This window comes from Xyrauchen texanus, chromosome 6 (genome assembly GCF_025860055.1).
Source record: "Xyrauchen texanus isolate HMW12.3.18 chromosome 6, RBS_HiC_50CHRs, whole genome shotgun sequence".
In the NCBI taxonomy this organism is placed as follows: Eukaryota; Metazoa; Chordata; class Actinopteri; order Cypriniformes; family Catostomidae; genus Xyrauchen; species Xyrauchen texanus.
Genome location: NC_068281.1, coordinates 24283924 through 24311226, shown reverse-complemented (window position 1 = coordinate 24311226; position 27303 = coordinate 24283924). Strand labels below are relative to the sequence as shown.

Sequence of the window (27303 nt, the reverse complement as noted above, 5' to 3'; positions counted from 1 at the left end):
TCTGGCTGGCCCCTCTGGTGCTTAGAGGCCCTTGGGTCTTCTGGCTGGCCCCTCTGGTGCTTAGAGGTCCTTGGGTCTTCTGGCTGGCCCCTCTGGTGCTTAGAGGCCCTTGGGTCTTCTAGCTGGCCTTCATTGTTATGGCGGGAGGTGGGGGAGCTGGAACAGGGGAAGGGGGAAGGAGGTTGGGGAGGGGAAGGGGTGTGGTGAAGGGGAGGCCATCATTCCAATCATGCTCTGTTTGCATAACTTCTGCATATGCATTCAACAGCCTTGCTGGCAAATGGCCTGTTTCCCCCTCATAGTCCATGTCAGACCCATCACTGTCACAATCACTGAGTACAGCATCTTTTTCATTTTGAGGGATAATTGCAATGCTGCATGCCTTGTCTGGGAACTCATCTTGATCCAACAAATGAAGAACTTGACTCAAAGTAAGCCTAAAAGAAAACACAGCAGAAAGTTTGGTAGTTAGCTAGTTAGTCTTCCTGGGGTCCGTGTGTGTGTGTGTGTGGCGTGCGTGCCTACCTGTAATTGCGTGTGTGTGCGCGTGCGTGTGTGGAAAGTTAGGTAGAATTAGTTAGCTAGTCTGTCTGTGTGTGTGTGTGTGTGTGTGTGTGTGTGTGTGTGTGTGTGTGTGTGTGTGGAAAGTTGCAGTAGGTAGGAAGCTAGGTAGCAGCAGAATTAGCTAGCTAGCTAGTCTTCCTTGGGTCCGTGTGTGTGTGTGTGTGTGTGTGTGTGTGTGTGTGTGTGTGTGTGTGTGTGTGTGTGTGTGTGTGTGTGTGTTTCTGTGTAAAATTAGGTAGAAAGTTAGGTAGCAGCAGAAAGTAAGGTAGAACAGTTAGGCTATGTGTATTAGCATGTAGATACAATGGGTTATCCCACGGTCACTATTGTTGCCGGTGACATGTTTGATGAGTTCTATGAGCACATTAAACAAAGTTGAGTAATTGCAAATGCATATATCAATACTAGACACCTTAAACATGATGTGTACCAAAAATCTATGTCCTATATTTATGTTAACATACTTTACTAACCTTTTCTTTGGGAGCTTTCTTGCTGCCATCCTCTTCTCTTGGCACAAACAGGAAGTAAACAGCTCTGGTCATGTGACAATTTACAGTAAACATGCGACACTGCACATATTTCATTGAGACCCTTTATTATTTCAATATCTGCTGGAAATGCATTGATAGATCATTCAGTAACATTTTTATAGACTTAGAAATGAAAAAAAAATTTACGGTCACTATTGTGACTGGTGGGGATATTGGGGGAGCAAATAATGTTAAAATACAGTTTCTATTAATTAAATGATTGATTAATACATTTGGTTGTTTGTACTAATTAACAACACGTGTTTTGGTCAAACGTTCCATTTTGGTTGGCTCATGTCTGTTTGGATATTTTGACTTTAGTGAAGGTTGTTGCTCCACAAATTGAAGTCTGCACTTTGACCCAAATCAAGGGTGAACACTGCTGTTTGCTAAACTAAAATCAATTCCACTATTCATGCGATTGAGTAAGACCTTTCAAGAATGTTTGTTCAGTGTAAATCTGAAATTATATTAACTTTTGTGGATCCACAGCAGGGCCAGACGAAAGATGCTCTAAAAGTCTGGCATATTATTTATATCCATATATATTTATTTTTTTATTGTTTTATTCTTTTTTCATAGGCATTAAAAGGGGTATTCATCCAAAAAGAGCATTGTCATTATTTACACCCTATCATGTAATTCCAAACCCATATGAACCCAGGAGACAGAATGTTCATTTTGGGTGAATTATGCCTTTAAAAATAACTGTGATGAATAATTGTTTTATGGTAAACATTGCTGACTGATATTTCTATTGCATCATTTGAACAGATCAGTAAAGGTAAGGAGACATGCACTTGTTTTCCACATGATGTGATAACCAAATGTTTAGCTCAAGCAAACAGAATTGCATGGCTAACAAACTGTGCCAGAGAGTAGGAAACCCAAACAAAATGTTCACTCATGAACCAGCAGTTTTTGAATGATTTTTTTCCCGGTCTTTACATTTCAATCTATCTTTAAATCTTCAATCTATCTTTAAATGTCAACTAAAAATATCCATGGGGTCAAAAACAAGCACTCAAATCACTCCATGTCTTGAGTGTTATAAAAGGGTACTTTTGGAAGCATTAAGTGGTGGTTCTAAGAAGCATTCTACAAGAATGCTTCTTTCATAGCGTGCTTTTCTCCTCTTTTAAAAGTCATATTAAGGAAAAAAGGATATAGAACAAGCTAAACATACCTGCTAAATAACACTTCATAACAATAACTGTGTGTGCTACACTGAACTGCCCACTGCCCAAACTGTTGTTAACATGTAATAATATTCTTCAGCCATGGCAACGGTGTCAGAAATATACTTTGTATTTGCCCCTTTAATTTGATTTTCAGTGGCGTTTTGTACTATTATGAGGGCATATTTTTCTATAAATTACATAAAAAATATGAATATACCATGTCCTTTAATTTCAAAAACTTTAATAAATTAATTTACATATTCTCTGTCCGTGTAATTAGAGAAAATATAACCTCTGACCCATAAAATGTAATCAACTTCAACGCAGATGTTACTATTAAAAACAGAGGAATTAATTACATTTCTTGCCCCACATTTTAAATTCTGTGGGCATTTCTGATCAGCAAAGTTTGTTTATCTTGGATCCCTCACACACACACAAAAGACACCCCTGAAAACTTAGTATGACCAAGGCCAGTCCACCCAAACTCTCTTTACTGGTTTGTTCTGTTTGTTGAGGGGGAGGGCCATGCCCAGTGAGACCTTAAAAAGTGTGGAGCAAACAACTTACCCTTGTTTCTTTTATTTTTTACCTTAAGGAGGCCAAGGGACAAATTGTTGAGGTTTGCTTATCCACTCTAACTCTTCTATTCTTGTGTGTTGTAAAATGAAATATGTGGAATTCATTAGGTATGACCCAATAAGGAGCTGATTGTCTTCATTTTTTAGGTGTTACAGTGGGCAAAGTACAGCAGGCATAATGCAGGCTGTCTGGGCTCTGTGGTTGTCTGCTTTTCCAGCTCTGCTGGGGGCTTCATCACTGTTTGTGGAGAAGGAAAATACTAGCTCGAAGATCTGCTTGCCTGCGCCACAGTGGGAGATTGATGGCAAGACTCCAATGAAGGAGCTTTTGGGAAATGTAGTCATCGTGGCTCTGCTTAAAGCGAGCTGATTCTTCTGTCTCACGCAGGCTGCCAGGTTAGAGCAATAGTTGTGCTGTCAATGCTCTCATTCAGAGTGAGATATTATTATTATTACTGGTACAACTGGCCAAGTACTTTATGTTTGTACAGTATTTTGTCAACTTATAATTAGAAGAAAATGTAAGCTACTTTGGAAAAGTTATGACAGAATAACCTGGAAATACCAAGGATTTTTAAAAATGTTATTTCCAGGAATGTAAAACTCATGGAAATAAAACTAATACAATAAAACTTATGGTAGAGTTATTTTTTCTATAATTATTTGTTGTTGTGCTCAGCTCAGCTTTATTTGCTATAAATTATTTTATTAGCCTGTTATTATTGTACTTTAGTATAATATTTGTGATTATTAAAATGTTGTGATTATCATTTATTAATCACAACTGGAAAAGTAATAGAAATTAATTCAATCTATTACATTTACTTGTTTTCTCCTCTTTTTGCCTGGAAGGTTGGGAGACCTGCGTGACAAGTTGGCCCAGGGCAAGCTGACTAATGTATCTTTCCTGATTGTCAATGAGCAGGAGGCACAGTCCAGAGCTATGTACTGGGAGCTCAAAAGGAGGGTGGCACAGGGCATCCCTGTGTATCAACAGAACCCACTGCAAAATGATGTCTGGGAAATTTTAGATGGTGACAAGGATGATTTCTTGGTGTATGACAGGTATAAACAAGACATTTCTCCCAACTTCCAACACACACTGACCAGTTTGACTTGTTACTCTTTTATTCTTTTGACCAATTTGTTTTCATATGAAGGTTCACCTGAAGAATGAGGTCTGTAGGAGATCATCTGAGGGTTTCTTTAAGCATTTCAAGCTCCCTTTAATGTTATGTTCTTCCTCTTGTCCACAGATGTGGATATCTGACCTTCCATATTGTCCTGCCATTCAGCTTTCTTCACTACCCGTACATAGAGGCTGCCATCAGGGCCACATACCATAAAGATATATGCAACTGCTCAGTGAGTGAAAATATACAACAATATACAATGATTTTAAAAAGTACACTTTAGCCACACTTAAAGTAGTGCATTTATTCACTTTTCAAACAAAACATTTCTTTAAAAGACACCTTTTGGTTAGTGGAACATTTCCTTAGTTAATGGTAGTTTGATTACACAAAACAATAAAAAATACAATAAATAAATAAATAAAAACTCTTAATTCAATAATATACCGTGGTTCCACATATTTGAAATCAGTTTTCTTAAATTAAAATTTCCATGTAATCTCAATTTAAATACTCAAGTGGAGATAACCTAACTGAATTGAGCAAACCCAAAAAAAAACTAGACTAAAGGAACTTTCAGTTACATACTAGCTAGTGACATTAAATTATCGCATGCTAAATACATGCTAGTGAGAAACATTTCTGAGTTTAATTTGTTCACTATGCTATTATTACCACATCAATTGCTCAACGTATCAAGCAATAAGTAGTAAACACAATGTATACCTGTAAATCCTATAACTAAAACTATAAACTATAAATCCCCTGCCCAGTTTCAGTCAACCAAACCAAATATATCAATGTTACCGCAAAGCAAATGGATTAAGCAGAGACAAGACATTTTTCTTGTTAAAAAAACTCAGTTAAATGAAGTTCACTTTGTTTACATGCATTTTTGAGTAATATGAACATGGGAGTATTAAGTAAATCTGACGATAGTGAAAGTTCATTTTTTTGTGTGTGTGTGTGTGTGTGTGTGTGTGTGTGTGTGTGTGTGTGTGTGTGTGTGTGTGTGTGTGTGTGTGTGTGTGTGTGTGTGTGTGTGTGTGTGTTTGGGACACCCATGGGCAAGAACATAAATGTTCATGAACATAAATGTGATGAACTACACCTGTGGTTACAATGCCAGGACAGCTGTGTGAACATGAGGGGAACCGAATTCATACATCCACTAAAATCACTTTCAGACCAGTTAGATAAAGTCACAATGAAAATGACTAAGAAAAGTGAAATAAGTTCTGAAAAAGGTGTAGCATAATTTGTTTACAGATGCCACTTGGTTGTATGTATTTGTATCTAATGCAGTGACATTCAGACATTTTTAAGTGTGGCTTCAGTGTCCAAATACTTTTGAGGCCATGTACAACAATATATGTACAACACTGTGGTTTTCAAAAAGTGCTAAGTCATATCCCTTAAATGTTCAAAATGTTGATTAATTCAAACTCTGGTTTAGCTACATGGCAACTCCACCATATCAGGAGACTTTAACAACAGCAAAAACAACGACACTGCGCTCACTGGAGAGAACAGTAAGCAGGCTGCAGAACCCACTAAACAGCATCATCATCATCATCATCATCATCATCATGATAATAATAATGAGCAAAAGCATCATCATCATTTTGTTCTTGTTCCAAAAAATAAAAGTCATGCAGGTGATTCTGAAGAGCCAAAAGACCCAACCCAGCATTCTCATCAAAAACCGATTTACTACAATACAGGGACCTAAGCCTACAGAATTCACTCACATATGTAAAGTATCACTCTGTGACTGTGCAAATGGTCTTATGGTACCTTTTTGGTTTTAATTTTTATAATAATTGGTCTATTTTGATTTAAAAACAATGTTTGTAGAAAACTTAAGAGCTGCACTTGTGTCAGAATTGTATGTTGAACGAGTAAATGTGGGAATTCTGATGGTTCGTTGTCTTTGGAATATCAAGTGTTTTTCTTCACTGTTCTTAATGAAGTGTGCACTGTAAACCTGAGTCAGGGGTCTGCATACGGATGCTGAGCAAAGGAGACATTTACATCTGTTTTTCCCGTTCTTTTAGGGAATATCTAAAAGTACTGAACCAAACAGTTTTTTTTTTTTTTTTTTTGGCTATTGTCATTTAGTAGCCTACCAGCTGAAAATGTTATGTTAATAAAGGGAATGTGCCATTTGTTCGCAATGTGTGTTGTCAATATGTAAGGCTGTGTAGTGTAAATTCAAATGAGCACATTGCATGTTCCTTTTCATAATAAAAATAGATAATAATAATAATCAGTGTTGTACGGCATAAAAATAAAAAGCTGTAGGCCTACGGCAGTAGGGGCCTACGCGCTCTGACTGACCTGAGTAATATTTACTCACAGAATATTTCAACAATCAGGAAATGTGTCCCGTATTTCTGTTGGCTGTTTAAAAGAACTAACAATGTCCAATTTGCGAATGAGAAATTATTCTGAGTCGGTTCTTTTCAGTGAACTTTCAAACGGGCTTGCAAAACTGTCTGACTCGATTCGTGATTCAGTACAATTCGTTCAGAGTGCTCTCTCACTGAATCATTTGGAGCAGTTTCTCACTCAGAAAAACAGAATCGGGATATTTACGAATACAGAGAACAAACTGTGCTGAATATAGTGGAAATGTACCTACAGTCAGCTGAGACAAAAGTCAGTCTTGTTGAGAGATATCTTCAGCTAGTGCCGTGTCATGTGAACAAGGGGCTGTTCAAACTGAACGTGTATTTGCTTCCTTCTCTCGCTGTTTTTCAATCGTTTTCCTTGTAAACATTCGCTAGATGGATGTCTTTGACAACTGCGTTATGTTTCACTGTACTTGATTTTTAGATGCTGTGTTGTGTTAAAAAAGATGTTCAACTGATAAGAACGCGTCTCGAGATATCTGTGTTGTGGTCAGTGTTGCCAACTATTCCATGGAAAGTAGCTAAAGCATGCTCGAGAAGTAGCTAAATGTCGCCAGATGACGTCATGCGTCATTAGCATATTAATGACGTCATCGCGTCGTATTTGCATTCTGCCTAATTTGTCGGTACTGTAGCCTACTTCAGTTTATAATAACGGTTATCTCCCCTAAACCGTGCTCATACTGATTTTATATAAGTATATAGCCAAATGTCCAGTAAAACGGTTCCCAATTACATATTTTCTGTTAGACAACGGAACGGAACTTAGCTAACGTTACATGTTTATGAGTTTGAAGAAGGTTTATTGTTGTGTTTGGATAAGTAAAATGTATAGAGACTGCAAATATACGATCTGAAGTCGGAGAGTTCAGAAACCGAACCGGAATGAACTAAAACTCTGATTAGTAGTGAATATAAGCGCATGCCAAGAAAAAACAATCAAATTAAATGTTTTGAATTAAAACAAAGGAGAAGGCAGCTGATATGTGATCACTGATTGGTTCCTGCTAACACAGCGTGCACATGCGCAGCTAATTCATGTCTATGTCCGCTGGCGTGCAGTCAACGGAATGTGCTGCTCCTCTCAGCCGCTCACTGAACAGAGCAGACACAGCGGGGAAGTAAGACTTCACGCTTGCAGTACTGGCGATATTTGGAATTTGGAAAGTTGCTAAGGTTTGTCCAAAAAGTCGCTAGATTTGTCGCTAGTCGCGTTTTTGAAAAAATGTCGCTAAAGGTGCGTACACACTGCCAGCGACATCGCGCGCGACAGCGACTCAATACCATTCATTTTCAATGCGAGCACAGCGACTTCCGACACGACACGAGCCGTTGGCGCTAGATGTGGGCGTGTCCAGCGACGCGACAAAGTTGAGAAAAGTTCAACTTTGGAGCGACTAACGGAAGCGACAGCCAATAGGAGAGACGACGGGAGAGCTCACGTGTCCCTTCTCTCTCTCTCTCTATCAAGACGGATGAAAGGCTAATTCTTGCTGTTAGAAATTTCCCAGTGCTCTATGATATGTCTCTTCCCACGTACAAGGACATTTTTAAGAAAAATACTGCGTGGAAAGGTGTATCTGAGATCGCGGGGATTTTATGGACCCAGAAAGACCGGCATTTGCATTTTCGCCGGAGATAAACAGCCGCTATGGCAAACAGCACGCCTTGTTTCTCATTCATCTTTGATATAAAGCATTTTATGTACTGATTCCATTTATATTTAGTCTTTTCCCTCCAAAATGTTTGTTTTTAGTGGCAAGAAAAGAGATTCGCTGTCAACAGCAATGGAATGACATCCGTGAATGTCATTTATAAACGTTACTAGGCAACCAGTAGTGGGAACACCCACTAGCGACTTCACCGCCAGCCACTGGCGACTTGCAGCGACAAAGTCGCTGGCAGTGTGTACGCAGCTTAATTCTTGCTGTTAGAAATTTTACAGTGCTCTATGTCTCTTCCCACGTACAAGGACATTTTTAAGAAAAATACTGCGTGGAAAGGTGTATCTGAGATCGCGGGGATTTTATGGACCCAGACAGACCGGCGTTTGCATTTTCGCCGCAGATAAACAGCCGCTCTGGCAAACAGCACGCCTTGTTTCTCATTCATCTTTGATATAAAGCATTGTATGTACTGATTCCATTTATATTTAGTCTTTTCCCTCCAAAATGTTTGTTTTTAGTGGCAAGAAAAGAGATTCGCTGTCAACAGCAAAAACCAGTAGTGGGAACACCCACTAGCGACTTCACCGCCAGCCACTGGCGACCTGCAGCGATAAAGTCGCTGGCAGTGTGTACGCACCTTAAAGGGGTCTGAAAAGTCGCTAAAAATAGCGACAAAGTCGCTAAGTTGGCAACAATGGTTGTGGTGCGTTTGGCTTTTCTTTTCTTTTTTTTTAGCGCGAAAATGCGTCTGTCAGAACTATAACTGAAAAATAAATGCCTTAGCCAATAGGTAGCCTACATAAATGCTACTCATAGTCGAATAAAAATAAGTCAAATGCTTATCTCAAAGTCACCAGAATTGAACTCGTTAGTGTTGTTTTTTGTTGTTGCAATAAATAAATCAAAATAAATAAATCTCCCGGTTTATTAGGCAATGGTAAGTCATTCGGTCTATGCGCACCGTCAGATTAAATCCTGCAGGCGACCCTGATAATAATAATAATATATATTATTAGTATTATTAAAATTGTTATTGCTTTTGAATATCTTAGCCTAGTTCAAATAATGATAATAATACAAAATTTAAACGTGTCTTTATTTAAAACAAAAACGTTTTCACAAAATTGCTGTTATGGCAGATACACCGCTGAACACAGTTGCGGTAGGTTATCCCGGGGATTTTGGTAATCCGTCTTGGATAAGGATGTTAAGTGTAAACTAGGCTTCTTAACTCATCAGTGACTTATGTTGAACGAGTGCTCTGCGTCGTAACTCCATATCTTTTCACTATCTGTCTTTTGTGGGACTTCAATATTGATCATAATATTTGACATCTTAAAGCAGGTACGCCCTTCAACGATTTCTCACGCTGTTGCATGAGCCATCTGATAGATGGCACTATTTGAGCATTCTTGAATGAACAGAGCAAGTGCAATGGTAAGTCATTCACGCTTTTATTCATCAGTATTTTTTTATACATAAGTATTTTTACATAGCCTAAAAGACACTTTTAATCAAAACACCCCCACCCCCATTTTTGTAACATGTCCATTAATTATTTGTTGTTCTGTGTGCTGGTTCATCCATTGTTAATCTCTCTGTGCTCAGGTGTCCGTTTTGCCGTCGAGATGGCAAAGGCTCCAGATAGTTTATCAATGGGTCTTAGAAAACGGAGGTATTTTTCAAATAATTTTATTGTCTGCCAGTATTAAATTGTTTGTTCAAAGTACTTTAAATGGCTAATGAAGCACTTCATACATTCCCATAGACAAGAGGACAGATGGATGGTTATTGGTCTATTCTCCGGTGCCTCTCAGTTGCATATTCCTGTGTTACCTTTTCATTGTCTGGCTTGGCCCAAAACTAATGCGACACAGGCAGCCAGTCAACATTAAGACGATCCTTATCATTTACAATTTCTCCATGGTGTGCCTCTCTGCTTATATGTTCTATGAGGTATGGACTAAAATTCACAAGCCTTATAGTTTAATTATTATTATGTTTATTCATTTACATATTCTGTGATGAGACCTTAAAGTTAAACCTAATTTAAAATGTATACATTTTAATGTAATTGAATGTTGTTTGTTTTACTCTTAGTTCACAGCATCATCTTGGTTGGCAAATTACAGTTTGATGTGTCAGCCTGTTGATTACTCTGAAAGTCCCCTGGCAATGCGGGTAACATATTTATTTATTTTTTATTTTTTGTAGAAATGTTTGTAATACTAAATTATTTCTAGGATGTAGCATTATGTAACTGCATGGAACTGTTTGTGTAACGTTGATGCCCTGCAGATGGCCAGAGTGTGTTGGTGGTTTTACTTTTCTAAAGTAATTGAACTTAGTGATACAGTAAGTAAATTATCTAGTAGTTCTGCTCCCAAAATACACTTTTTATGAATGTCTTATGATGTTTTTGTGAGCATTAATGAGTAAATGTCATTATCATCAGATGTTCTTCATTCTGCGAAAGAAAAACAATCAGCTGACCTTTTTGCATGTCTACCATCATTGCACAATGATTTTCAACTGGTGGGCAGGAGTCAAGTACGTTGCAGGAGGGCAGTGTAAGTGTTCTTTCCTTGGAAATAAACCAGATTATTGCAATTGCCACATACTTTATGTTTACATTCACCATGCAAATTCTAAGTAGCAACAGTCCACTTAGAACTGTGTAACAATACGTGTCTTACTATCAATTTTGAAAAGTTATTGAATAGAGATGCAGTTGACTCTTTAACTAGATTGTAAATTTAAGTTTTAGATAATTGTATTGTTGATAAGTAACAGTTTGAGGTATATGGATGTATCAGAAACATTTCATATAGGCCTACATAATTTCTGAGAAAGACGAGCACTGTCTTGGTATCACAATAAAGTAATTAATTACGAAATTTTTGAGGCCTTACAGACCTTATGCACGCTAGCGCCATCTTTGATTTTTAATGGGAATGACAACGAGGCTGTGAGGGATAGACTCACCATCTCTTCAATTGCACGAAATGTATAAAGCTGTAAAAAGCTCCTAGATCATATCTGATTTTCCACAACTCATGTTGTTTGGAGTTCTTTCTATACTGATGTTCTTGGACAGATATTAATCAATGTTCTGTCTGCAGAACACCAAAAACACTTTAAACTGCAGTACAGCCCATTGAAGAGATGATGATGAGTCTATCCCTCACAGCCTAGTTGTCATTCCCATTAAAAATAAAAGGTGGCGCTAGCGTGAATAAGGTCTGTAAGGCCTCAGAAATGTCTTAATTAATTATTTTGTGATACAAAGACAGTGCTCATCTTTCTCAGAAATGATGTAGGCCTATATGGAATGTTTCTGATTCATCCATATACCTCAAACGGTTACTTATCTACAATACAATAATATAAAACTTAAACATTAGGTTTGTCTTGGTTTTGCAGTTGCTTTCTGGCACCACTAGGTGATATATTGCTTCAAAAATGAATAATTCTGAATTCAGAAGTAAGGTACTGGTGTTAGGCAATTAATAAAATGTTTAACATCTCATGAATGTTTTATGTTTTAGAGTTTCACACATTTTAATGTGTCAAGGCTTGATTCAGGGTGAGCATTGATTCCCCAAGGTGATTAGGATTAATTAGAACTTTACCAAAACATTCTCTCTCCCTCAGCATTCCTCATTGGCCTCATAAACTCTTTTGTTCATGTGGTGATGTACATATATTATTGTCTGGCCGCATTGGGCCCTGAAATGCAGAAATACTTGTGGTGGAAACGGTACCTCACTTCTCTCCAGCTGGTGAGTCTGAGTCTGATGTGTTGAGTAAATCTAACTAAAAAGTAAATCGCAGTAGTATATATTCATAATATTCCACCTTATCATGAAATAGTCATAACATTCTTCACAGCATTGCTTCCATTGTAATAACTTGCTGCATTTCTCTACTTGTCCCCTCATGCAGCTCCAGTTCTTTATTGTGACCATTCACACTGCAGTCAACCTCTTTGCTGATTGTGACTTCCCTGACTCCATGAATATTGTGGTGCTTGCCTACGCCCTCAGCTTAATCGCTTTGTTTAGTAACTTTTATTATAAGAGCTACCTCACCAAGAAGACCAAGAGTATATGATGACTGTAAAAGTACAGCATTATAATCCGTTGCACTCCTTGGGTTGTTTGAATAATAATGCTGTTCAACGATGCCTCACTCTTAATGTGGCAGTTGAGACTCTTGTTGTAAAGACTCCCTTTAATCCTTTATCTCACAAGCATTTGTCTGTGTTTGCTCCCCTCCTCCAAACAGAGGGGTTGTCCACACAATTTCTCTATTTCCACCCTTTCCCATCCCCCTTTGGTCATTAGAGACTGAGACCCTGCAACGCTCTAGTGATCTGGTCAAATTGAAATAAACCCGAGTCCACCTTCTGCTCCTCACTCACATATTTATCTAATCTCCCACTGTGACACTTCATTTGTTTTTCCATTCATTGGGTCAGGTCGACCAATCACAGTGCAGCTGGAGGGAGTGTCTTATTTAGGGCTCTGCCTCTTCCACAGCTGTTCTTTACTACCTTATTCCTTATATTGAGTTCAGTACAAGTCAATGCGAGTCCATAAATGTTAAAATACACACTATTTAAAAATTATAGCCTATATAAAATCTCTAAATAACCTTATTTGTGTAAAGTTATATTCACCATTCAAATTTTTACCACACTAAGTATAATCAGGGTTGGGAAGTAACAGAATATATATAATGGGATTACTTATTTGAAATACAAAATATAAGTAACTGTATTCCACTACAGTTACAATTTAAATCATCAGTAATTAGAATACAGTTACATTCAAAATGAATTTTGATTACTGAAGAGATTACTTTGCATTTTATTGTCATTTGTTTCATTTAATATTTAGTCCTTGCAGATGGAAAACATTTATACATATAAATAATGCAATCCAAAGTGCATATGAACAGCGGTGAAACACTTTCTTATGATGTGATACATTCATATGAGCAGACAGAGAAGTAAGCTTGAAGTTTGGAGCAGAATAAGTAGTAATAAACCTTGTGTAAATTGTCAGCTTTAAGCTAAGCTAAAATGCTGTTTCTAGACATTTTACATGCACAAGATACCAGGCACGATCATATTTTTTTATCAAGAAAATTCACGTTGGATCATAAATAATTTTTTCCAGTAAGACCTTTGATATTAGGGCAAAAATCATATTCTTGATAATAATTTTTGTATTGTTTTCCTGTAAAAATATTTTTTAAAAATCCTTAAAACAAGATCAATTTGATTGACCTTAGAAACATCACTGCATAAGATATTTCGGTTTTTCAGAGAATGTATTTTTAACATGTGTATTTTGTCTTACTGTACTGGCAGAGATTTTATAGTCAAAACAATCAGTGTAAGAAGTAATCCAAACGGAATAAGTTACAAATGACATTTTACAGCATGTATTTTGTAATCTGTAGTGGAATACATTTAAAAAATAACCCATCCCATCCCTGAGTATAATAAGTATAATGATTACGTCTTATGTGTGTATTTTAACGTTTATGGACTGGCCTCATTAACTTCTATTGTCAAAGCCTTACTTTAACTGCAAATTTTGCTTATTTTTTAATAAATAAGTGACAAGTTAAAATAATTATTTGTAATAATCAACATAATGCCACAAATGCTGTTGTTTGAGCTTAACTTATACTGAATCTGGAACATTTCTTTAAGTCTATGCCTTTTTAAATATACATTAGCTGTGACAAACACAAACATTATATATATATAGTGTAGAATAACTTATTCAAGCTTAAATTATAATTTAGCTTTATAAAACATTTCAGCATTCAACCCTAACTGATTGTGTACAGTTGTAACAATTATATTTCTTATCGTACTGAAAAATTGGTAGTGTTGGCAAGTAGGTTGCTCTTGGAAATTGGTCCAGTCTGCTCTGTGCTGAACTGAATAGCAAGTGTTCTCTAGAAATACTAGGTTGGCACCTTGTCACCTTGAGGGTCATGTCAAAACAGTAAAAATGTCCTTTCATTGAAGGGGAAGGTAATGGCATGGAATTGCAGACTATTTTTGCACTGGTGTATTCCTAACTCCTGCATAAAATTAGACATTGTTATGGGCACTTAAAATTGCAGTGCTCTTATAAATTACCTTTTAAATTTAATTGAGTTTTAACGTTTGTACTATTGACAGCCTCTCAAATACCATTTTTCCTGTGAGCAGTGTATTAACATAAATGCAAAGAACAGACATAGTTTAACGCAGTATGAGGAATTCATTGCATCCACATGAATGCCCAAAAGCTTTCCCCTGTCTTTCATTCTAATGAAACCAACAACATGTCATGCATCTGACAGAATGTGCCCAAGTAGCATTTCACCTTTTGAAATGAATGCTTTCTGCAATGCCATCAAATTGTTTTAAAATGGGCACTCTGTTCATGTTTTCCATAGTCCATTGCAGTAAACAGACAGTTTTCAGGGTACACCTCTAAATGTCACTTTCCCTGCAAGATGCCACTTGAAGGCTGTCCTTTAATGTGGTTGTCACTTTTAAGTCCCAGCCATTCTTTCGTCTGCCTCTCTTTGTTAAGGTGTATAAAGAGCAAGAAGTGAATGCCTTTCATGCAGGCTGACAGAAATTGTAGTTTTTGTAAAGGGGGAACAAGATGAGGTATCTATTCTCCCCTCCCTACATTTTCTTTTGTTTTGCATTTGATGGTCACACATTTTTCAGATTTCTTGGTTCAAGAAAGCATGCCTGAAGAAGATTCTTAGTGACAACTTTATCTCATTGTCAGTAGTACAAATGTTATCACCTTGCAGGCATATATAGAAACTTACTCTTAAAGGGATAGTCCACATAAAATTGGCAATTCTGTCATCAATTAATCACCCAAATGTAATTCCAAAGCCATATGACTTCCTTTCTTCCGTGGAACCCCGAAAAGGAGAAAATCCTTTTTTTTTTTGAAGATTGTATTGGTTGCTCTTTTTCATGTAATTACTAAGAATAGGGACTGGAGCTTTCAAGCCTCAGAAAGGATACAGAAGCATCATAAAAGTATAAAGTGACCCCTACAACTTGTATGAAATATTCCAAGTGTTTTTAAATCTTACAATAGCTTTTGTTGAGAAAAATACTAAAATTTGTCGTTATACACTGATAATCTGCTCCTCCAATGAACTGATCATTGAGTCAGTGAATTGAAACTTGGATCAGTCCGATTCAATAATTAATTATTCAGATAGGTTTGTGCAACAGATCATCCGATTCATTGAAAAGATCAGACTCAAAAGAACAATTAGTTCACAGATGAATAATCGCTTGTTTGTTTACTCGACAAGGAGAGCTAGGGAAGATATCAGGATTTTTATAGAATATTTTTGTGTGTTTCTCACCCAAAGCTAACAAATGGCTTCAGAAGACTTGGAATATAATACACAAGTCAAATATACCACTTGTACAATTCTTTTATGGTGCTTTTGGATTCTTTTTAAAGCTTGAAAACTCATCATTCATTGCAATTTCATTTAAAAGAGCAACCAAAATGTCTTCAAAATGTCTGCTTTTGTGTGGCACGGGGAAAAAAGAGACTTACAGATATGGAACAACACGAGGGTTTGTAAATGATTGAATATTCCTTGGGGGGGTTGAGTAGTCTATTCCTTTAACTGCTTTCTCGTCACATAGAAAGTAGAGTGTAGGAGTGCAGGCAACTTTAGTATGGTTCTTTTATTATTTTCTAGTTGGGGTCAGTTTTCTCTGCAAATCGCCTGCTTCTCAGTCTGAACTGTAATTAGTAATCACTCACTGAGACCTCCTTACCGCTGCCTGTCGATAATCACACATGCCCTGAGAACCAGTAAATTAACTGATGATGATGATGCTTTAGGTGAGCCAAGGTTTCACACAAAATAAGAGGGTTAACAAGAAGGTTAGCAAACCTCACCCACTGCCACACTCAGCTTCCAATCCGAGCCCCACGAGAAACTCTCCTAGAGGTCAGACCATTCACATTTTCAGAGGATGTGGTGTCAACGGGGTTGAGGGCTAATGTGAGTTCACCATGCTGATGTTATGTGTTTCATTCTGAAAAGTGGGAAGATCTGTTAAGGAGTGAGAAGTGAGAGATTTATGAAAACAGTGGAGAGGAGACATTCTGACCTGTACACAGACACACACATTCCCACAAAGATTTTTTGATGAAGTGTTGTTGATTAAGTGGGCTCTTTATCTAAAGAGACCAGAGCTGAAAGTAAAGCTAGACTGGGAACATTTTAGTAATGAGAAAAGTCCTATGTTAGCATATGTATAGAAAAGTTTATATAGGTTCTTGTTACAAAAACTATTATTCGACACTTCCATGTTAACCTCCATGTTAAAGTTGCATGGATGTGTGAATATATTGACATGATTATCCGTAGTTTTTCAAAGAAGATTGTGGTATTATCCAACATAGTCTCATGACAATACTTTGTACAAGATGGCGAAATTGCAAGATATCTTATGACTTCACTTTTATTCCCATAGAGACCAACCAATAAACAAACAGATTTTCAAATCGATCCAATACAGAAATCCAATTTATATAGCCTCCTTACTTTTTAAGAAAGGAGACTTATGCAAACAAATTTGGTTACTGATTCCATATTTATTATGCTATATACAGTAAATGGCTGATGTATGTCAATAACCCGTAACACGCTTCCCTTGTCTTTCTTCTGTGATAAACACACAATATACTCCCATTAAAATTATGGCAAGGTTTAGGGCAAGGAGATTAGACTTTATAGTTCTGTTTAGGTTTGGGCTAGTTAAACTTGGGATAAATCGTAATAACATCATTTGTTGGTTCGGCCATATTTTCAACATGAGTGTCATATGTTTTTTGTATAAGCCAACTGGTATGATTTCACCATCTCATACAAATGTTTATAACCGGTCATAAGACTGGGTTGGTATTATCATGATACATTTCCAAAAAACATAGTATTTCGTTGGTACCATGTTCAAAAAACATGGTTAGTAAGTGATGAAGTTCAATTTGACTGTGTTATTTAGCAGTGTGACCATACCTATTATGTCCATTATATATGTGTTCATAGAAATATATATTATCGTCAAGTCAGTTTGTGAGAACACCTGGCACAGTTTCGTGTACCCACTGATTACATTTCTCACCGGGGTTGTTCATGGGGTTCAGGATCAGTGCTTTATTAACAAATAGAAAGGCCCCATCTGTCTTCAGTGCTCTCTCAATCTCTATATCAACCTGATAAAGACCTCCAACTGCCCCAGCTAGATAACTGGTTTGGGCTAATCAGGGTGGAATCACTAAATCACTTCATTTATTTATTTATTTGTTTGTTTGTTTGTTTTTTATTATCAACATTCACTCTCTTGGTTAACCAAAGTCAATACCATTCATTAACACATACTAGCAAGTAACAAGGAAGTATGCGTGTTCTTGCCTTCTTCCCTAAAAATGGAGATGTAGTTAGAAAGTATGTCTCAGTCACCATTCATATTCACCAATCATTTTTCCACACAGTGACAGTAAATGATGTCTTGTGCTAACATTCTGCCTAATATCTCCTTTTGTGTTCTCCAGAAGAAGAAAAAAAGTAATAATGTTTGGAACAACATGAGGGTGAATTATGACAGAATATTAATTGTGGATAAACTATCCCTTTAACCTTCTGTACTGCATATCGTATTAGCGTTGAAGGCTTCTGGATTTCCTCTACAGAGATGTCTGATTATAATCACAGTGAAAGTTGGAGTCAGGCTGTAGGTGTGCTAGTGTAGCATGTCCAATGTGTTGCCTTTTTGCTGGGAGCTTGAACTCACTGTGCCGTACGAGGATGTAGATCAGTGTTCTTTCTCTGTCTGTCGGAGGCCTCTCGGATTCACTGCTATTACAGCCCTGCTGCTTACATACACACACACTATACGACCATGTGCTGCCACGTGCTATTAGTGATTGTGGAGGAGGTAGCTGCGAATGAGTCATCTCATCATGTTTGCCACAAGTTTTCTAAAAGTTTCAAAGGCAGGTATTGCATGACGATGTGCTCATACTGCACAAACCGTGGCTGTCCTAGGTTCTTTTGATAAGAACACTGGTTCTCTGTCTTGACTGCTTTTAATTCACAGACAGTTTAGATTAGTTTTGTCCTGGTTAATGTCGTTCTTTGTCAGGCTGCTGAAATCATGTGAAACTATTTATTCCCCTTTTATCCAATAAGAGCTTGAGGTCATCATAGTCATTAGGCAATAAAGAATCCTTGCTCATTCTAAACAGTAAAATGCAAAATTATGCAATCGTTAAGTAGGTAGGTACTTACAGCAGCTAGGCAGCTATACCTAAATCTGAAGTATGTAACTTCTGTGGCACTTGCATCACCAAACAGCTGGAATTGCAAAAATAATGATTGTTTTCAAACAGCTTACCTAAATTTTACCCACTCGTGCTTTGGTCAAAGAAACAGGTAGGCCTGCTCCAAACTCATGCCATTGTTTGAGCCAATGTTGCATGGTTGGGCTGGGGTGCTTCTCCCAAAAGCGTTGTTATCCAACTATAGTTGCAAGTTCCATCATTATCAGCATTCTTCAATAACTTTCTTCCCGAAACCATAATTCCATTGAACATTTGCAAACAGCAATGCAAAGTTGTGTGGTTGGAACTACAGCTCTCCACCTGTTGCTAGAAGCAAAGTTTCTTGTTAGTTTATGGTGTCTACGTCATTTGACTTTGTTTAGGCTTCTATACTTTTCATTCAACATATCTTTCATTCAGTATGACTTAAGACTCTGTTTATATGCACTTCAGAAAACTGCTTATTCTGGTGTTTTTGCAGAAAGTGGCATTCTGAAATGTCATGCAAATGCTGCCTTTTTCTGTACGGCAATTAAGGGATTAAGAGCAATTTAACACACTTTCTGTCAAAAAACCTGACTTACTTGTATGTGGCCATGTAAACACCTAGACAGCTTTTTGAAAAGGTGCGCATGTTCATATGTGCTCATATGTGCTGGGGGAACCCCAGAGTATGGTGTAAGAGGGGAAACTTAACGAGCCGCATGCAGATGGGGGTAAAGAGGCGGCAGATTACACATTGCATACAAACGTGGATGGCGCTTTTAAGCAGCTTTCTCGCAATAAATGGGTGTCCGTTGTCCATGTAAGCATGCTATAATTTGACATCCATTTAATTGCCGCAGAAATTACAGTATTACTCCATCACCCACATTATGTCATTAACGGCAGCTCTACTGTACATTGTTGAACAAATGTGGTTTGAATGACGGATGTGAGACATTGTTACGGTTTTGAAAAACAGCTGTGGCTTGCTCGTTAATTTCTCCAACAATGCATCATACTATGGTGGTAAGCAGTGAGTTAAGTTGTTGTACAGGAAACGCACCTGGTCGGGAAGCTCAAACAAACAGCAATCTTGTGATGGCACAAAAATCCACAGACCTCTATTTTCATGACTGCTCTAAGCGTTGTGCGCTACATCTTCTTACAATTTACATGAGAGCACTAATTCTAAGTGCAATTTTCATGCCAGCACAAAGTGCATGTGGGTGTGGGTGGGAGTTTATGTGCTATCTGTGGATATATGCATGTAAACTGTGGGTGTGTTGTATGTTAACAAAGTGGTGCAATTTGCTATTTTCCTGAGAAATGGTTCATTGTGCTAAGACGTTTGAGAAGAATGCCTAATCTCAGTGCAAAATCTAAAATCAGTTCTTGCATTTGCAGTTTGGATAATCCATCAGCAGGTGGTCATAAAGTCCATGTCAAAACACCGAAAATATAGCGCAATATCTAATTATATCCTTGACAATCACTGCTGTAGCCGTTTTACGAAACTAAGATGTATGAGATTTGAACTTTCTAGAGGTCATGGCTTATTTTTCAATTATTATTATATTATTACGTTAAGGCTATATTTACAGTTGTATTTATGATCTAATTTATATTTGTGTTTTTTTACCTGTTGTCTCAGAGTGATTTTTAAGTCATTGCAAAAGGGGCCTGTGAAGAAGTCTGAGAGGGTAAATTGTTTGGATTTGGGTAGGTGGGACTATTTTATTATATTTTCATTTCTTTTTAAGTGCAATTAAAATTATAAAAAGTTTTGGTTAAATTTTTTTCATGTTTCAATAAATTTATTAGATTTTGAAAACAAAATCGACTGGTAGAGGTGAAGTGTGTGCAAACATTCACAGTCTGACCTGGAAGGCCGATACAATCACTGTTAGTACTAGCCCTGATTTGTGTGTCAGTGGGCCCTATTTTAAGAGCACTAAGCGCTAGTAGATCAATTTGATCAATAATATTTGCAGTCTCTATAGAACCACATTTTCCATGTGTATAAAAGGAGAAAGAAAGAACATTCCACATTTCTATTCTTCTAATTCATTGCATGCAGCTCATTTACAGTACCAAATTCTTATGAATGTGCTGTCTTTGTTTATATTGCTGGTGTTTGACAGGGAATGGACTATAAAATTGACGGAGCAACAACCAGAGAAGAACCTCGGAATTAAATTGCACTTTACCCAGCCCATTAGAGCGTTGCACGTGCAATTTTGCCAAAACAACATGCGCATACTGTAGACTTGGTGCATGCTTGCACGAAAATACAAAAATGTCATAGCCATGATTACTGACATTGCACGTATGACATATTGCATTGCTTTGTGCTTAGCGCTCTTAAACAGGGCATGAGAGGCTTGAGGGTCAGAGCTGATGGGGCTGAGTACCAAGGTGGAGTCGGAGGCGGGCCTGGTCATGAACATGGGCAGAGACTTGGAAACGACCTCCGTTGTCGTGAACATGGGCAGAGACTTGGAAACAACCTCTGTGGTTGTGTACATGGGCAGAGACGTGGAAACGACCTCCGTGGTCATGTACATGGGCAGAAACATAGACTCTGGAATGACTTCTGTTGTCGTGGGCATGAACAGAGTCTCGAGAACGACCTCTGTGGTCGTAGGCATGAACAGAGTCTTGGTAACGTCCACTGTGGTCAGGGGCAAGGACTGAGACTTGGGAACGACTTCTGTGGTTGTGTGCAGGCTCTGGGACAGAAAAGGTGTCCATGACGAGGAATTCTGGCTCGGCGGCGGCCATGACGAGGAACTCTGGCTCGGCGGCGGCCATGTCGAGGAACTCTGGCTCGGTATCCGCCTCCCAAACAGTGAGCGTGGAACCAATGATCTGCAGGGCGAGGTCGATTTATTGGGCCAGATTGAGGGGAATGCGACCGACAGGCATCAAGGAGGAGATAGGCTCCTTAAGTCACACCTGAAAAATATCCTTGAGGGCGAGCGACCTCATTAAACCCCACCTTGCTGACCAGATCGCATAAATCCTCCACGTATTCCTCCAGGGGATGATACCCCTGCTGTAGGCTGAGAAGCCGAAGTGCTGGGTCCATTGTGAGGTCTAGTATTCTGTAACGTTGCTGAACGAAGAGAAGATGACGTGAAGAACACAAGTGCAGATTATTCAATAAAACGTGAATTCCAAAAACCCTGACAATAAACAAAAACTAAACATAAACATGAACTTGACTTGAACTTGAATAGGAATAGAACTAGACTATGACTATGACTTGACTATGACTAGAACAAAACAACTGTGTTACATTAACAAACACTCGATAAAGGATAATGGCAAATATGAGGGTATAAATACATGGACTTGGGAGAACTCATAAACAAGATAACCAATCACAAGACTGAACTAATAAACAAGATAACAAGACAAGGACCATGAACCAATGAAAACATGACACATGAACATGGAGGGAGAAACAGGACATCACATGACTAGGTGAACACATCACATGAACAGGAACTAAACTTTTCAAAATAAAAGACAAGGAATCAAGACATGAACAAAAACACATCTAAACATGACATCAGAGTGCTTACACTTTTTATGGAAATCCACCTATGAATGGCTTGCTCAAATTTGTCTCTGCATATTAAGCTGGTAGAGGAGAAAGATCTCGAAATCCCAAAAATGTAAAAAAAATATAGAGGTCATAGCAGTGCTTTATTGAGAATAATGCACGGCTATTGACCAATCAGCATGTTGGACTGGAAATATTCGTTGAAATGTTGCACAATTCATAACGGAAGCCTTTTTTCAATTTCTGGTCTTCAACGTTTTCTCTTGCATCTGTGTTTGTTCTTAGCACATAATGTGATGTTTAGTGTATTAAATTTGTAAAAATGGTCAAATAACCATGTGGCTCCATAGAGTGCTAATACTTTAGAGAGTCGCAATGACCGTTTTGTTTTTATAAAAAAGTTCAAGGTGTGGGAGGATGATGTGAAGCTATGGAATGAGGTTAATTACCTTGATATCATTGATTACTTCGAGTTGTCTACTCTAACACTTAAAATGGTTCTTCTCTGTCTGGATCGCTTGTACTGATAATTATTACTTTGCTTCTTATGGGGACCGGAACCATAAACATTCTAGCACCATTGTGGCGGCAACCAGTGTTTAGTCAGGAAAACTGTATAATTTTGGTTTGATCAGCATCCTTTAGAATTGCAGTACCAGGTACATAAAGGATGTTTTTTTTTTTGTGGCATTTGGTGCAGTGGCAGTGTTATCCACCTTTGTGACCTTAATATCAATTACAAGCATTCATCTCATCTCTTTTGATTACATGCTGTAAGTACACATAACTTTCAATATTGTAGTTCTACAACTGCAAAAATGTTGCTTTCAATACATTGAGCAGATGTAAGGAAATTGTGTGGGTCAGCTCTCAGTGGGCCTAGCCTTAACGAGACCTGGCCTGTTTGTGCCGGTCCAGTCGCCAGCTTTCCCTCCCTCTCTGCATTATTCACTGCATAGTGACCAAGGGAAAGTACTTTCTCTTTCTCTCTCTCTCTCCCTCTCTCTCTCCTCATGCTCCATTTGAATGATTTTTGCCTTGCATCGAAGCACATTTTGCTTGTCACAAAGACAAAGGACATGCACACATGTGCAACTCCAGAGTCCCTGGCAATATTAAACATTAATGCTGGCATTAATGCAGGCCTGCAGTTATCAGTGAATTATGTGTTTTTCCCAATGGCGGAAAGATTGTCAAAATCAATTGTGTGCAGGGCGGTGAGGCAATTCAGTGTTTAAAGCTGTGTTTAAAAGCTTATGGCAGTACTGATATGGCAGGGACTTCATCCATCCCATATTGAATATTGAATGTAATCTTTTTTGTCTTCTTTCTCATCTCTCTTTTCGAAATATTTTGTAGCGAGATCTTTAGGCATAGTTTGTTTTTGTATAGATTTGCACAAACATCTGCATATGTATGCGTGAACAGATCTGTGAGTGCATTTTCTTTGTGTGCCGATGTATGGATGTGTGCTTCCACCTCAGGCCTCAATACAGTAAGCAGAAGCTTATGAACACCGACTGTGCTGTCTGTTCAGCTGCTGCATGAGTGAGCAGATTCTACATTTAGCCAGCCATTATTTATGTGCTGTGTAGATTCAGCCCCACCAAGCACGGCAAGTCATTTTAACATCAAAGCCAAATGAGCAGGGCCTCCACTTTCAAAAAAGGAGCATGCTCTTTTGATTCTCTCTTTCAATCTCACCCCTCTCCTCCATGCTCCCTCTCACCATCGAATGTTTCCCCCTCACCCCAGCACAAGCTTGCAGGGTCACCTGACGCAGAGCAGGGGCCTGCCGAGGGTTGGTCTCTCCTCCTGGGCCTGCCGTGCCAGTGAATTACAGCGCCGTTCCACGTTATTAAACATGACACTCCAGTAAGATAATGGAGGCTTTCTTCATCCACATTTGAAATCCTAATCTCATTTCTTTGATTAATAGGCACTGATCTGCATATCAAGGGCTCTTGTTAATTTACTCCAGCAAAACCCCCATTTTTATGATGCATACGCATAAGAGATTGAGAGAGATTGCAACGGGGAGCGCCCATATCAGTGCTCTCAGTCTCTGCCCTCCTCCTCATGGTGATATGATGCATGGAGTGTGAGATGAAAGTGGTATGGGTATAAACATGGGGGCAGCTCTTTTGAGTGATATGATGTATTTTTGAGGATGCAGATCTCTTTGGGATCATCACTGCAGGTTTTGCATTCCACACACTATTATGTGAGGACAGACAACTCCCCTCAGTTCTGCTTTCCCAACATTTTAAATCACAAGGAAGACTGCTTTCATTTCATCACAGACCTTCAGCAGTTTTTAAAGACATTACATACACACTTACCTTACAGGTTCCCTTCTCTATTATTCCCTTTAATGTTATCTAGAAGTACTTCTCACACAACTGCTGCTGACTTGCTCTCCCTTCCTGTATGGCTGTACCCTGTTGAAAAGACCGGTGATGGTCCCCAGCATGGGATCCTGGTGTACCCACAAGGCTTCTTAACTAGCTTGCAGCAAGACCACCTTGGGCATTGAATGCAAATTGTTACACCACATGTATCCCTTGTGTGGATCTGAACCAATCCTTAAAAAATGTTTTCAATGTATAAAACTATTGCAAGCCTGTACAGGCGATATATTTTAATAAATTGTGCTTGTTGTTATCACGTCATATATTCAGGTGACAGGACAATGGCCATATTCCCGGACGATGTCTGGAATCTATCATACTACTCACCTGCATACCTAAAGAATGTACTTTATTCAGACGCAATATTAGTGTCAGCTGTTCAGAATAACTCGAGATATGAACTAAATAATGAACTAGATTCATGAATGAATTATTCTTTTGAGATGGTTCGTTATAATGAATGAGTCTGTTGAGGCTAATAAAACAGTCTGAATTGGTTCGTGGTTCAGTTTGAATCATTTTGACAGCTCACTCGTGCACTGAATTCGGAGCGGTTTCTCTTTCTATAAAACAGCAAGGGGATGATACTTCAGAGAACAAAATTTGCATAGGATGAAGTGGAATATTTACCTTTATAAATAATAAAAAATATTATATATTGTATATATAGTAAAAATTTAGTACCAAGGTGTATTGTAACATGGTATTACCATAGGATGCCATCACTGTACCATGGTAATTCCACAATAGGCTACTGTTTTGAAAGTGGATTTATAAAAAACTTCACTTGTAGGCTACTTTTTGTTTGTTGTTAAGGGGAAAGTGGTTATTTTTGTTTGTTTTGTTCTTCCGGTTTCAAAATGGAAGGTGAAGCAACATCACAGAAATTAAGTAAATGTGTAAGCTCCAAATTATTATTGATAGGACAGCACATATTTACATCACTGGATTCTGAGAGTTTTTCCACATTATTCATGAGAAGGAATGCTTCCATCCAATCACAGTGCTTCCTCATGCATGAGCTGGCATTACAGCCACAGTGGAGAATTCAAACTCATGGATATAACAAACAAGACTTCAACAGCACTCGGGGAACAGACATGAGAGTAAACTTTAACACTGAACACCGTTGTCAGATTGAAATCTCTCCACAAAACACACTGCAGTCCCTCACTGGACCAGCGCGAGCATTTTTTGACTGCAGCTGTGTTAGTCGCGCTCCAAACACGTTGTTTGTGAGAGAGAACTGTTACGAGCACTGAATCCATTGCTTCTTCTCTGTGTGTCAGATAATGGAGATGTTAAGATTGAAATCACACATCAGTATGAAACACAGTCCACTTCATAACCGCACTAGCCACCATGCATCTGATAATAAACAGGATAACACGACGGCTTGTTCAAAAACAGAAGACAATAATGAAAACTGAAAACTCATTTGTTATAATACAAACTTTATTTTGATCAACTTTAAATCAAGTGTTTTTTGTGACAAGGTTAGTAAGTGATTTTATTGTATTTAGAGCGATTTTAGAGTCATGTTAAAGCATATTATGCTGAAGTAGTGTGACTATACTTTTAAAAATAGTGTGTATGTTTTTGTCTATCGACCAATTTACTTTCATTGTATGTGTCTTACTGTACGCGATTTGTTTCTTTACAAAAATAGAGTTGAGTTGAAATTATTTTCTGTGGTAATCAACATTATGCCACAAACACTGTCAATAGAGTTTAACTTGTATTAAACCTGAAACACTCCTTGAAAGAATAACTATCTATGAATTATTATTATTAAGTCTTAAAGCAGTGCTGGTTTTGGTGGGAATTTCTGCTCTGAATTCTGTTCTCACTTCATTCTCAAAAGTTTGAACAAAATATAAAAATCCTTTTGTAGATGCAAATGGTTCAATCGTCTTCTCTATGATTAATATACAGCCCCAAATTCTTTTGTTTTCATCTCCACTCATAATATGATGTTCAGCAGCCATCTCTGTTGTGTGTGTTTTGTTTGAAAGTAGCTCTTGACCCCATTCTGTTTTCCATCTTCCCACCCACAATACCCACCAAGATATTTACATATTTTCCCACCCATTTGAGAGTAGTTTCACAGTCTGAGGTGTGAAAAATTGGGGCTCAACTAGTTGGGTTTTGTGACACTTTAAGCTATGTTTTAGCTGTGTAGTTAGCTTAGCTATATTTTTTAGTAGCTTGCTCAACACTGGATGGATCGTAATAGGCCATTTACTGTATACTTATATTATAATTATTAAAAAAAATATATATACCTATTGTGGCAGGGCGAGGGCGGGGCCGGGTCGTGATCATACACATCCCGGCCTGAGGTAATGCCGGGAGGAGTGTGGAGCGGAGTTTGATCCCGCCCTCCGCCCTGCCATACCGATATATACCTTTCTTATATAACTTTTTATATTTATAGTATTTTACATATTAAGTTTTGTAAGGTACCCTAATAACTGTGCTTCATGTGGTAACATCTGAATTTTATTCAAGATGAAAGTAATTTTATAGGTTAAATCAAATAGAAATAGATCCACAAGGTTGCAATTGCAGGTTACCACTTTGTACAGTGTAATGTGCAGTTGTTGCTTTAAATAAGCTACTTTAACCTGATCTGAACTCTTAATAAATTACTTTAGGTGGTGTAAACGTATGTTTAGACTTGGTTAATGTTAACTTCAACATTTAATTGAAATTAAAAGCTGTATATGTAACCGGTCCTGCTCGACCCACCCCAAAAGGAATTCTAACTGTTGTCAGCCAACATGGGAGGTAGACGCGCTAACAAAATGCTAAAGGCTACAATGTATAGCATCAGTCACAAGTGGCCTCTTGAGGCCAGGGGAGTGAGGTT

General features: G+C 38.0%; 2 protein-coding genes across 2 annotated transcripts; both read left to right on the top strand.

Moving 5' to 3' along the window:
• The first annotated feature begins 2795 nt into the window (after positions 1 to 2795).
• Positions 2796 to 6235, top strand: selenop2 (selenoprotein P2). The gene is made up of 5 exons (XM_052128014.1): positions 2796 to 2900; positions 3007 to 3255; positions 3712 to 3924; positions 4116 to 4224; positions 5449 to 6235. The coding sequence occupies exons 2-5, from the start codon at positions 3038 to 3040 to the stop codon at positions 5722 to 5724; spliced, it is 816 nt and encodes a 271-aa protein (XP_051983974.1). The 5' UTR covers positions 2796 to 2900; positions 3007 to 3037; the 3' UTR covers positions 5725 to 6235.
• A 2811-nt stretch (positions 6236 to 9046) lies between these two features.
• LOC127645311 (elongation of very long chain fatty acids protein 4-like) lies at positions 9047 to 12467 on the top strand. The gene is made up of 8 exons (XM_052128885.1): positions 9047 to 9510; positions 9682 to 9748; positions 9842 to 10029; positions 10174 to 10254; positions 10372 to 10428; positions 10529 to 10643; positions 11728 to 11855; positions 12019 to 12467. The coding sequence occupies exons 1-8, from the start codon at positions 9490 to 9492 to the stop codon at positions 12184 to 12186; spliced, it is 825 nt and encodes a 274-aa protein (XP_051984845.1). The 5' UTR covers positions 9047 to 9489; the 3' UTR covers positions 12187 to 12467.
• Positions 12468 to 27303: the final 14836 nt, after the last annotated feature.